The sequence below is a fragment of the Plectrocnemia conspersa genome, unplaced genomic scaffold, assembly GCF_051122295.1.
Source record: "Plectrocnemia conspersa isolate PC_06_02 unplaced genomic scaffold, ASM5112229v1 ptg000011l, whole genome shotgun sequence".
In the NCBI taxonomy this organism is placed as follows: Eukaryota; Metazoa; Arthropoda; class Insecta; order Trichoptera; family Polycentropodidae; genus Plectrocnemia; species Plectrocnemia conspersa.
The window spans coordinates 29,831,961-29,845,449 of record NW_028277175.1 but is presented as its reverse complement, the minus strand read 5'-3'; the positions used below and the strand labels follow the sequence as shown (position 1 = coordinate 29,845,449).

The window sequence follows — 13,489 nt, the reverse complement described above, 5'->3', positions numbered from 1 at the left end:
TACTCATAAGCCGTCCTTTCAAGTTGTTTACATTGCTGCCCCGATGTTGACGTGCTGTTGGAGCCCCTCTTTATGTTTAGCAGCAAAACGTTTTATTGCACTAGCGATACTTAGCTCACGATGTATGTCTCTATCGCAAATATACCACGGAGCATTCACAATGTTTCGTAGCACTATATTTTGATTTTTTAAAATCATTTTACCATGCCAATTGTATGCTACATCCCCAGAGAATTTGGTTGTATATCTTGATTTTATGGTATATTGATAGTTTGGAGTTTCTAGCCATAAGCCAATATATGGAGGGGGGGGGGGGTAGGGACAAAAGTTCAAATACCTAAATTTATTCATATTCACAATCATAGAATATTTCCTTCCAACTAAGTTTAATATTTCAAAGTTAGAATTTTTTTGAACACAGTTGTATTAATTATTTTATTAGTATTCGTAAACAACACAATAAAGGATCAGCGTATAAAATATTTTTAGAAGTACCTGAATGTAAGGAAATTTGTTTAAGCGCTTCTTATTTTTTGAAAAGAATAATGATATAATTGGAATATTTGATATATCGAATCATTGGGTTTTGGTAATTACTAAGCATTGTGAAACATGCGAGTGGTATTAGAATTATTATTTTGTTTTTTTTTTCATTACCAATTAATTAAAATATTAATAACAATGTCAATACCGGTATTGAGTGTTTTGTCTCTTGGTAATTCCGGTATTATTGCAATCCCTAATTCTGAGCTTTTAATTCACCACAACCGTATTAAAATTCTGACCCGAAAAATACGAGCCGTTAAAAACTTTCTACGATCGACAATGTCAGGAGCGACTAAATGGACTGGCAACACTCGACATTAATTACCAGATAGCGCGTATTTTAGACTGTTCTGAGATAATTTGCTAATGGAAATGCGTCCAAACCTTCCGTAAAATAATTAAATGTTACAATCGAATAATTATTGTATATTATTGATTATATTGTCTTGTTCTCGTTTTTGTATTAATTTTAGAAGGTCGCTAAAATATTAGTAGCACCAAACCTTGCATTTTCTTTGAAAGGCCCTGTCTATATTATCATATACGCTCAAAAATATCTCATATATAATAACTATAACTGCAAGAGTATCGTATTTGTAAAATAATTTTGTACTTTTTTTGACACAAAAGTAGAATAACTCGGTTTTATGGAGCGTTGCATGTTTATTTTATTTGTATCGTAACTTTTCACTATATGCAGACGTGTCAAACCTGCGGTTAAATTTCCCCCATGGACTAATATTTAAAATCACGACTGTTGTTTATTTTTATTTACGAACTTTTCGTTAGTATTTCTTTTTTGTGTTGATTATAAATAAGGTACGATTCTTGTCGTATTCAGCTTTGGTTTGTCTTGTTTTTTCTTTTCACCGTGTATTTCAAGGAATAATATAGGACAAAGGATTGCGGTTAGAAAAAGGTCGCGTTCAGGTGTGTTGCAGGCTCCGTGCATTCCGCATTGCGTCCGCAGTGGCCGCGCATTTGCGCATCCTCCCCGAAAAAGGAAACTTACCCTCGCGAAATAAGTTGAGGTCGTTCGGATGCGATCGGGCCCTATAGTAATAATACGAAGAAGCACGTCGAGCGGCGCGCTAATTGAAAGGGTCCGCATTGCAGGGTGGAAGCTTTCCCCAGGCGGAAAAAGGGACGAGCGAACAGTCAGATTCGCACATGTCAGCATGATACAGTAGCACGTGGCGTCTTCGGCGGTACGGTCGCGTCCTCGGGAAACAGTAACAAAACTTAAACAGTAGCAAAAATGTACGGTGTAGTGGCGCACAGCGCGGCCGACAAAGCCAACGATGGCCCCGCGAAGGTAAATTAAATAAAGGTTTTTGGCGCTGAGGAATGTTAAATAAAACTGAATTAATTTATCATTAGTGAATGGAATTATTCGTATGTAAACAATTGAATAGTTATCTATTTTGTATTAATTAGCTAACCATATATCCAGTGGACATAGAGATACAACAATTTGTCCATACTTATCAACAAGAGTTTCTAAAATTAGATTCGAATAACCTTTTCTGATCTTTTGAGTAAATTGTTAACATCTGGTAACACTGAGCGATACCACTAGTTAATTTATATATTTTAGGGTTAGTAATAATCGCTAATAACAAATATTTTTTCATGCTGATTCGGACTATAACGTCAGTTTTTCATATTACTTTTTTTTTATAGAAATACTACCTATTACAGATTTAAAAAAATATACAATGCAGTATTAACTAAAAAAAATATCCTTTCACGCAATAGCCTATTTGGTTCTTGCGACTTGTGCACGGAGAAATTTCGATTATCATATCGCGTATGTTAAAATGATATATAATCAAATTTATGGCAATTTTCGTTTCAAGCATATAATAATTTTATATACATATAAAAATACATGCTGACATCAGTTGCATCTTTATTCCGTTCGCTATACGGTTTTGTTTTATTTAATATAGAATATATTTCTTGATTACATTTTTTAAATATTCAATCATTTTTATGATATTTTATGATACTAGTTAAACTTTAGATCAGAGTTTTCTAAACTTTTCTTTCAATGAAACGCTTCCTAAGTTTCAAAATCTCAATGGAACACCATGTATATTTTGTAATACACAGAAAAAAAAACAATTATATATTTAGATTTTTTTATGATATATATATTCTAATTACGATGAGACACAGCGTTCATGGTCATCTTTGGTATCAATCAAAACCTTTAGTTTGGTTGATTAGGAATACGGATTTATTAGGCTGAAGTCCATTTTTTTCTTCAGGACCAGATTTTATTCCAGACTTCATTCTGAAAGGATGCAAGTCTGGTTTATTAACCCTCTTCAATTTATATTTAATTAAATTTTGAGATCCTCCTGTTTTCAAAAGTTGTGGAAATGCTCTGATGTCACCCCGATTCATAAAAAGGGTGTCAAGTCTCACATTGACAATTACAAGCCAATAACGTTGATTTCAGCACCTGCAAAAGTATTTGAAATTGTATTGCATAAATACATTTTTAATCATTGCAAGTGTATGCTTCTCGAGCAGCTACATGGTTTCCGGCAATCTCGATCCACTGTCACTAATATTATGGTTTTGTCTAACTTTGTTTCAAGATCATTGGACTCTGGTGTACAAGTGGACGTCATATACACAGATTTTGAAAAGGCATTCGATAAAGTTAATCATGCTTTACTTGTGAAAAAATGATCTAATTTTGGGTTTTCTGAAAAATTCTCTTATAAACCTATTTTAAAATTACTGTTGCTGCCATGCAACCCCAAGTCATAACGCTTCCGCCACAATATTTGACTTCAGGTACTACACAATCAGCTAGATATTCTTTTTCGACTCTTCGACGCACGCGTACTACACCAGGAGTCGCAAAAACTTAAACAAATTAACAAAAATCATTGCTTTAGTAATTTTTGAAAAAATGAAGTTTTTAATATTTATGTTATATCGACCAATTTTAGTTTAAAATTACCTTAAAGTTAAGGCCTAAGGACTTTCGCCCAATCTTGGTGTTTTCGGGCCCATTGTAACCTTCGAGTTTAATTTATTTTTGAAAGCCACGGTTTGTTTTACAACCCCTGAGTCTTCTCACCGTCCGCGAAAAATGGATGGCCCTCCGATTGCAGCGACTTCAGCAGTCAGCTTTGAAGACATTTTTTGACGATTTTTGGGGACTCGCAAACCAGCGTTTGATCTTCCTGGGAAGTTGTCTTTCGTTTTGTTCCAGTTCTTGACTTTGATTTGTAAGAATCACATTCATTGAACCGTTTAAAAGCATTTTGAACATTGTGTTGTGAACAATTAATGTGTTTATTAATTTCCGATATATTCAGTCAATAATATGCAATAAAATTATATTCGCCCTTTTGCTTCACTTAATTCGCGTTTTTTGGCATTTTTCAAGTGTCTATGTAATATTCAAAATGAATGATTAAATTAAAAAAATAACTGAAAATATTTCGGCCAGACTATGCACTTGTAAAGAGTTACACGCCCATTTAAGGGGTGTCCCAGTATTATGATTAAGGCTGTGTATTATGTTTTATAATGTAATCATTAATACAGTTAAATATGTCTTCTCTAGTGGTTTCTTAATGTAATGCGTACATGAGTAAATAATATTTAATATATTTGTCAAATGTGTAAAGAGTAAATACTGTAATAGTTACATAGTCAGTCCTGCAACATTTGTAGATTAATCTATTTGCAATGCATATTTACTGCAAAGTCCATGTCGATTTTTTTGACATTATTGTATTATTTATATTTAAAAGGCACAGTTTTTTTTATCTACATATATGTTATGTCTGATTCAATATTATCTTTGCGTCTTAAATTCTGAATTTATCTTTTTAGTGTTTTCGTAACTATTGATCCAATTTCAGTTAAATTTAAAATGAAGCGATAAAATATATGTCTGTGACGTTTCATCGCCAGCCGATTAATTATTTTTATCGTCCCCTTCATTTTTTTAATTCATAGTTCTGTAAATCATTCTCGTTTTATCTTTTAATTCTTAAGGCAAATTTCATTTATCGAATTGTGGGGCAAAATTTCAGCTTCAAATTTTTCTCATGATAATGCAATGTACAATAATTGTACACAATATTTAAATAAACAATAATTTATTTCTTCCTGATAATATAACGCATTGATATATAGAACTGACGGATTTGATAAATATGTGATTAATTATAATGTAGTAATAAAATAATAATAACGATTAGTTACGAAGCGACACATGTGTGTATAATTGGCATACATATAAACAACATTATATATATTACTGGTAGTTTAAATTAATTGTTTTACTCAAAAGTTTCAAGGAGTTCCAATTTTTTTAACATAAAGCCAAATTGTGCCAAATAGACATTTTATAATTAAATGGCACATTTTAAAAATAAAATATATTTTAATGAACCTATTTCATGTTTTATAATCTCTTTGTTTTATAATAAAAATTAAAGTATAAAAAAACTTTCCAATTGACATTACTATAGTTTTATAATATAAATATATTTTTTTCCTTTGTGAGTCTAATGTTCTCATCTGACCATTGTGCTTTAATGCTAGAAAAAACTTTTCCGTGCTTGCATTATGTGCAGGCAATGCTAATAAAAAGGTATACAATTTAAATAATTATTATTTTTATTCTTCCACCTTGACAATGAAATAAAAATTTGGCCCATTTATCATTGCATGCTGTTTTTATCTATTTTGTTTAGTCATCTTCTATTTTTTTAGTAATATATTGTTTTAGAACAGAATATTGATTCAAGGGATCATTTTTATTTATTTCAATACCTAAATCAGATAGATATTCAGCCGATTTTTGAACTTCTTCATAGTGTGGTGGTTTTCCTAATTACATCCAAATACAATTTTTATATTTGTTTAAAGGTTCACTCCAGTTCCTCAAATATAACAAGCAATCTTTATAGCACTTTGAAACTGCATCGAAAAACAATTTCTTTTACTTTTCCAAAATACTAATATCATGAATGATTTTTAAATATTTATTGTAAATTTTTTTTTCTCAAATATGTTATGAATATAGTTTTTCATCGACAAATATTTGAATACAGTGAGATTAAATGTTAAAAAATGACATGTCCCGTAAATCCGGACGTCTGGTCATCCCATAGAGCAGGGCTCGGCAACCTATGACCCGCGGGTCACCAAGTGATTTGAAGTTACCCATTTCAGTTCTGCAAATATTTTTTTTAACGAGTTACGAAGTCACGGCTAGACCACATATATGGTTGTTAGGACCAAAAATATTCACTGACCCGAATAGTCTTTTTAATAGTCACATTTTAATTATTTTGACCCGCAGCCAAAAACGGTTGCCGAGATCTGCCATAGAGTAATGAAATAAATAGAAAGAGCGACGCGTACTAAAAATCTAATAAGCTAGTCTCTCGGTCAGCCAGGTGCGCCTGCGTGGTCAGCAGTGCTCGTAACGCGCATTCGACTAGGGCTGCGCATTCCTTACTTCGCATTTACATTTAATGTCAAATTAAATATAAATGATGAAAATAATATATTATTAGTAAACATAATTGTCAAATATTTAGGTTAGTATAATATACTCGTTTTTTGGATTTACTTTAGAACCAAAATTGCGATAAATATGATATTTTATGTCCTTCACATATGTGAAAAACGCGATTTGTTCAAACCATTTTAACCCAAATTATTTTCCTCATAAAAGTTTAAAACTAAACCAACCACGTCTCTACTTACAATTCTGCTTATATGCTTACAATTCTCTGAGAAAAATAAATTTATTACTAAAATTATATCATGGCAAGTTAATTAAGAAAAACGTGAAAAATAATACATGCATTAAGGCACATAACTTTATCGTAGAAACCAAAAAATAGTTAATTTAGAAAATATAGTTAATTCAATATTAGAAAAAGAATTTTTAAGTGAGGAAAACGGCTTGTCACTATTAGAAAATTTTGATTCTGATTTAAATAGCACGTTCCCAATTTACCGTGTTATTGCAGGGTCTACTGTATTTAAAAAAAAATTATGGATATCTACTTCTGGCTGGCTAAGCCAAAAATGAGCAGAAAGTAGTAAGCATATGTCCCTTATTCAATTTTAATTTAAGAACAGGTTTTTTCTCAATTCTAAGAGGAAAGAAAATTGTTAGCATCATAAAATAATGTCAAAATTTTTGCATCAATTCAAAATTTATTTATTGAAATATCATTAAATATTAAATTAAATATCATCGATATTTATGTTGAAATAATATGTGATAAAGGAGCAAAAATAATGTTCTAATTCACTTATTGTAATCCTTTTATTATTTTCATTTGTTGTCTATTAATTAAATATTTGAATGAATACATTATTTGTATATTTATAACAAATATATTAGCAATCTATTTGTTGTGTGTTCATTATATGATTAATATATTATATTATATTATTAATATATCAGATTATTAATATATGATAGAAGTTTAATCAAATGTATCTATTGTACTATACAATATTAGCGATTAATCAAGTATAACAAGCTTGACGAATATTTTATTGCTAGTTATCTACAATATCTTTTAATACTAAAATCGAAAAACAGCAATAAGATATTTATTTAATATTCAAGAATAATATAACTAATAAAAAAATTAGTAACACAAATAAAAATTATCATAAATTGCTGTTAGTAAAACTCCTCTTTTGAAAAAGGTGAAAAGTTCCAAGAGTCGACCTTATCTCGTCACAAGTTGAACCATAACGCGTCCGCCCGGCTAACGACGTTGAAAAGCTTCAATCCCTTTCTTATGAGGTCACATCGAAAAACGCCATCTAATGCTCTCCGAAGCGACAACGGCAAATCGAGCGTGAAACCTGCCGATAAACGATACTATGATTTAAAACAAGTTGAGAAAAATGTAAATACGCGGTCGGAAATTTGGCACGAAGCGTTATCTCCGTGATTTATCTCCGGTGCTTGAATCGGCGCGCGGATGGCACTCGGATATAATATGAGGGTTCGATTCGTTCGTTTAAAAATTTAACCCAATTATAGATATTAATGACCTTCGGCAAGCCGAGACTTAATTATGGCAACCGCCGGCATCACCAATTCATGACTCGAGGAGCGAAGATGCTTGTTAACAGTCTTAAATGTGTAATTCGGAACAGAATCGGGTAGCTCCGCCGACTGGCTTTTCTTGAAAAGATCCGCTGTAGTGAAATTAGTATTCCGTTACCTACCTAAATCCAAATGGAACTGCAACTAATAAGGATAATTTCCGCAAGTATACTTGCCAAACAGGGACATCATTTGCCCCCCCTTGTATTTGGCCAAAAAAGTGCATGTCATATAATGAAAGACTATGAATTTTAATGAAATGTAAATATCTTTTACCCCCTTCTACCCCTGGAAAAAGCTGACTCTAAATCAGAAATTCTCGGGTTCCTCAAAGAAAATCTTTAAAAATAGTCTTGAAAATATTTTTTAAAATATGGCATTCAGTGAAATCATATCGAAATACATTTTCGTCGATAGATATATATTTTTAACATTTTAATTTATCTGACATATGCTAGTAAAATAGTATGATTTCAACTTTTCCATAGGTAGTATATATATATATATATATATATATATATATATATATATATATATATATATATATATATATATATATATATATATATACATTTATATACCTATTAATATTAATTTACGTCCAGTGTTACAGTATTTGTGTATTTTTCGGTGTAGTTATATTTTTAATATTGCAGTTCAAATATATTTTAACCAGTAGATATATATTTCTACTAGCTAAAATATAATTTAATATGCTGCTCTAAAATGTCTATGAAGCTCAATTTGACAGTGGCGAAACGTACATTTACTGTTCAAACCCAAACCTAACTAACATTAAATAACCAAACCCAACTTGCCTTAATGTGCCGTTACTTCTGAGGTTATTCAAATGAACATTTCAAACACCACGAAAAATAAATACTAGCTCGCATCGATAAAGAGCTAAAAATAAAAGAGATAACTCAGGGTTGAGCAATTGGGTAATCATCGGAGATTTCATGGATCACCTGTTATTATATCCGTCACGAGGCGTTAATCACTCGTAAGCACCCGTTTTGCGCGTAAAAGTTGCGCAATATACAATGCGTCTATCCGTCGCAAAACTTATGATTGTCATTTACATATTTTATTAATGATCTTCGAGAGTGGCTACCTCGCAGTTTCACTCTGAAGCGTAAACATATTCCGTCGGTGAAACAAGCAAGCGATGCAATTGGCCCACCAACATCCCCATATGTGATTCGCCAGAGCTGTCTCAAATCAAGCAGATGGGAGACGGGCAAAAACAAAAACGTAATTCGAAGGGGGGGGGGAGGGTGAATTTCCCCTCTTGAATTTGACAAGAAAAATGCATGTCATTTAATGAAATACTATGAATTTGATTGAAATCAAAATATTAAAATAAACCCACTGACTGGTCAACTATTGATCCCCCCCCCCCCCTCCATTGAAAAATCTGAAATAACGTCCCTGATTCTAAATCGGAAATTCTAGCGTTATCTTTAAAAAAAATCTAAAAGAAACAATCTCCAATCTATCCCAAAAATATGTCATTTCGGTGAAATCATATCGCAATACATTTTCATCAGTAGATATATATTTCTACTAGCGAAAATTATGCTGCTATAAAATGCACATGAGACTCAATTTCACAGTTTCGAAACGTACATTTGGGGTTCAAACATAAATTTAACCTACACGAATTAATTAAACCCAACTTGATCTAAAGAATGTTATAAAACTAATTACAATTTTAGAACTTTCATTAGGTCAAGTCCAAAATACAAACTCTCAGGGGGAAATAAGTACAGGCAGCCGTCGCATCTCGCATATTGCTCTATAGTTTGTCTGCACTTTGATATTACACTAGGTTTTAAAAATATGATAGCTATCTCGATATTACTATGGAGTTCAAATAAAAAAAGTTTTAATCAAAGTGTATTAAAACCGAATTTTGGTCAATAGGAGAACGCAAAAACAATTATCACTTCTCAGAAGTTAAAAATTCACGTAAAAAGTAATAAAATTGAGTCGGCGCTTGGTAACGAGTGTTCGCACTGCGTCGGCGCCGATACGATTTTATTGCTTTTGATGTGGATTTTTGACTTCTGAGAAGGGATAATTGTTTTTTTGCGCTCTTCTTTTGAAAAAAATCGGTTTAGATATGCTTTTTTTGATTCTTACTAACTTTAAGTTGTAATATTGTTATGAAAAGTCTTACATAAACGCTACCGCGACGGCGACGGCACGATGTTATTGCTTTTGACGTGGATTTTAATCAGGAACCTCCTTGAATTTGGTCAGAAAAATGCATGTCATTCAATTTTTTTTAATACGTTGACCACTGACTGACCAACTATTGCCCCCCCCCTCTGGAAAAAGCTGAAATGATGTCACTGTTGTCAACCAATTTAAATCTAGTCTTAGTATGCCGATATAAAATACATTTGAAATAATGCGGCGTCTGCCTTTATATATTTCAGATATATGGAGATGCAGACATCGCACATGCGGCAATATAAAAAGTTAATAAAAAGCTCACATCTAAAATATTTAATTCTCGGTATTCGCACGACATTCCTCTAAATCATTGTTTCTCAATCTTTTTACGTCTTAGCACAACTGAAAATATGAGAAATATTTCGCGGACCACTATCGGAGAAATAATAAATATTAATAATAAATCTTATGTTATAAAACAATAATAAAAAATATTAAAACAGACAATACAAAAAAATAACATCAGTAAATTCTTTTAATAATGGAAATTCTGAAATTTTTAGATAACAATGGCTTATAAATATTTATGCAATCTGCTGCTGCGTCTTTATTAAAATATAATATTTGGCTTCAGCGTTATTTCGGAGAATATGAACCACTGCAATCTCAAGTTTATGACTGACATTGCCGAAAGAGTCTTCTCACATAAATATGTTGTCATAAATGAAGACGATAATTTTTTGGCTTTGTAACTACGAGATATAATCATATATTTTTATATATTTCCAGTGATATCCAAAACTAATACATTTTTTTATTTTATTTCATAACACCAAAGTGGCATCGGAAGCAAATAGATTAAGTTTTATTTCTTCCAAGTATTAAGTGTACATGAATTAACGTCTTCCATTAAGGGATTATTCATCCATATATCGCTTTTACGAGGATCCTCATTATCTGGGTAATAGTGATTAAAAATGTTTAATGTTTACGTCAGCAGAAATTTTCTAAAAGTGAAAACATTTCTGTGCAACTATCATATTTTTAAACACGATAACTAAATTATCAGCGATGGTTCAGTATCAACATATCATATTCCTGTTGATTTTCTGTATGTTCTACCATTCGTAGTACATCTAAATAATATTTAAAATTAATATTTTCTTTCCAATTGTGACCAAAGTGAGCCTTTTGTAATATTTTTGACGTTGTTTGGTTCAATTTCTTCAGGATTTATCTGTACCATTTCTCAGTATTTTTTTTTTATAAATTTACTTTTGTTTAAGTGAGATCTGTATGTTACTTTCCCTCTCACTTTAATATTCATTTGTTTCTTTATAGAATGAGTTGATATTATTCGCTAACTAGGAAAAAATTTAAAGTGTCATTGACCGGTTGCTTTTAGAATTTTGTCAGCAATTGATTTCTAGCCATAGGCGCAACATTCTCTACCGTCTACCTTATTCAACAACTTATTTTCTATAATACCAAATACTTGGTCTGGAGGTATCAAAGAATGCTTTTGAACAGGAAAGACTATTTCATGCTATGCAACTTTAATCAAATAAAAATAAGTCAATAAATAAAATATACATCATATTATTATATAATTGTTATTTTTGTTTTTCTTATTTGTTCTTCTAAAATTTGATAATAAGTCTACCTTATATATTTTTAAAAGTGCATACGTATTATATTTATAATTTTAATGTATCAAATTGTAAACGCAGAATGAATTTTTTTTACTAAAAAAATAATAATATTGGCAAACGATGGTTTAAGCTATTTGCAGGTGCACAATTTTTTTGCATACCACTTTTGTTTGAAATATACTATAATTTTTATTACTATTGATAGTAGATTATTGTATAAATTACAAATTTATTATTGTAATGCATCAATTTATACATATTTAAGAAATTATGAATACTTCTTAATTTAAATTTTGTATTATAAATAATTTATATCAAAGGCAATAAACCTAAATAAGTTTCGGTTAATTTATACTGTTGATTTTTCAAAGGGTATGATACTAGTCATAAACGACTGGAAAATAAAAAATACATTCACGACCAGAACCATTCAAGTTCGGTTTAATATCCGAGTTAAGTTATAACTAGTGATTCTCATTTCCTGGTATATTGTAATTTCCGGAATAGAAGGGAAAATATTTCGCATTAAGAAAATTTGTCTTATAAATGCACAATGGAATATAATCAATCTTGAATATATATTTATATTTAATTTAATTTAATTCTAAAAACTTTACGAATCGGCGAGAACGGTATATGATTATTTTAAACGTAAATTTATTTAATGGAAAATATTTTTTTAATTACAGGAAGAACACCAGCGAAGACGCAGAAGGGACTCATTCACGTGGAGACTTTTCAAAAGCATCAAAAATAGATTTTCGACTGTGAAAGGTACGAGTCGAGCGCTTAAAACTTTATAAATTCAAATGGAATCTGCCAAAAGTTTCCAAACACTAATACATTTCAGCGACACTAGCAATTTATAAAATTAATACGCCAACTTGACGCTTTTAGCCGAGTTGCGAACCGTGATATTATTCAAAATTCGGAAAATTGCCAACAGGTGGCGGTAGTTTCGGAATATTTTAAATGCTCTCTAATTATTTTGATTGGTATTTAACAATACACTATTAATAATTAAGAGATTAAGTCCGTTATTAGAGTTAATTACAGTTGAAAATTTAAACTGAAATTCGACAAAATGGAGTTAAATAAAAGTTAAAGAGGCATATCCGTTTCGCGGTCCGTTAACCGCGCGCTCGTTAATCACCGCGATTTTCGTTTCCTTCGCGTCTCCTGCAGATAAATGTGCAATGTATATATATTTATATAGCGAGCTTTAACTGTTTACCGATATTCGCAATTTGGCACGTATGAGCCGAACAAAGGATTTCGCGGCCCATTGTTGCTATAAAACACGAGACTTCCATCACATATTGAATGTGAAATACAACAATGCTACGTGCGGTTTACAGTTTACGCTATACGACGAACCCTAGTAAATAAACGCAATTAAAAGTTTCGAGACTAACGAAGCGGAGTAGTGGGAAAACATAGAAAAAAAAACATACGCGTATAAAGAGTACGGTAGAAGTTTTCAGTCCGACGAAACTTCGAAGCGATGCGCTTGAACGCCGGGGTTTTTTAATTAAAGTCCGTATTTTCAGCTTTCTAAATAGTCTGATGCGCAAATGATAAAATGTCGGTTTTGTGTTTATGTACTTAGACTAATAGCTCGTACGTGTTTAATTCGAGGACAAAGCGCGTGAGCGATTCGATCCACCGAGAGTCGTCATAACGCGCAACGGTTCACTCTTGCGAAAAAGTATTAAATTCAATTTTTAATCGTATATGGAATATTAATTAAAAAAAATTATAAAGCCAAATTATACCAACGTAATACGAGTAATTTTAAAAGTTATTTATTGTAAAGCTTAATACAAAAAAAAAATATTTTACATGAACACTCTTGAAAAACCTACATACTATTTTTTTTATATTCAGTTTATTGTTAAATCCCTAATGTTTAATATTATTATATATATATACTGTATATATTCAATCGCTTTAATATATACAGTATACATTTACTTGCTTTAAA

General features: G+C 31.1%; 1 protein-coding gene across 1 annotated transcript in view; it reads left to right on the top strand.

The window, feature by feature from the left end:
• Positions 1 to 1,710: 1,710 nt before the first annotated feature.
• Positions 1,711 to 13,489, top strand: part of LOC148230230 (Kv channel-interacting protein 4-like) — a 126,307-nt gene continuing 114,528 nt past the window's right edge. The window contains exons 1-2 of the mRNA XM_088198739.1: positions 1,711 to 1,861; positions 12,195 to 12,279. Coding sequence (XP_088054865.1) covers positions 1,805 to 1,861; positions 12,195 to 12,279 — 142 coding nt within the window. The 5' untranslated portion in view covers positions 1,711 to 1,804. The remainder of the gene's footprint in view (positions 1,862 to 12,194; positions 12,280 to 13,489) is intronic.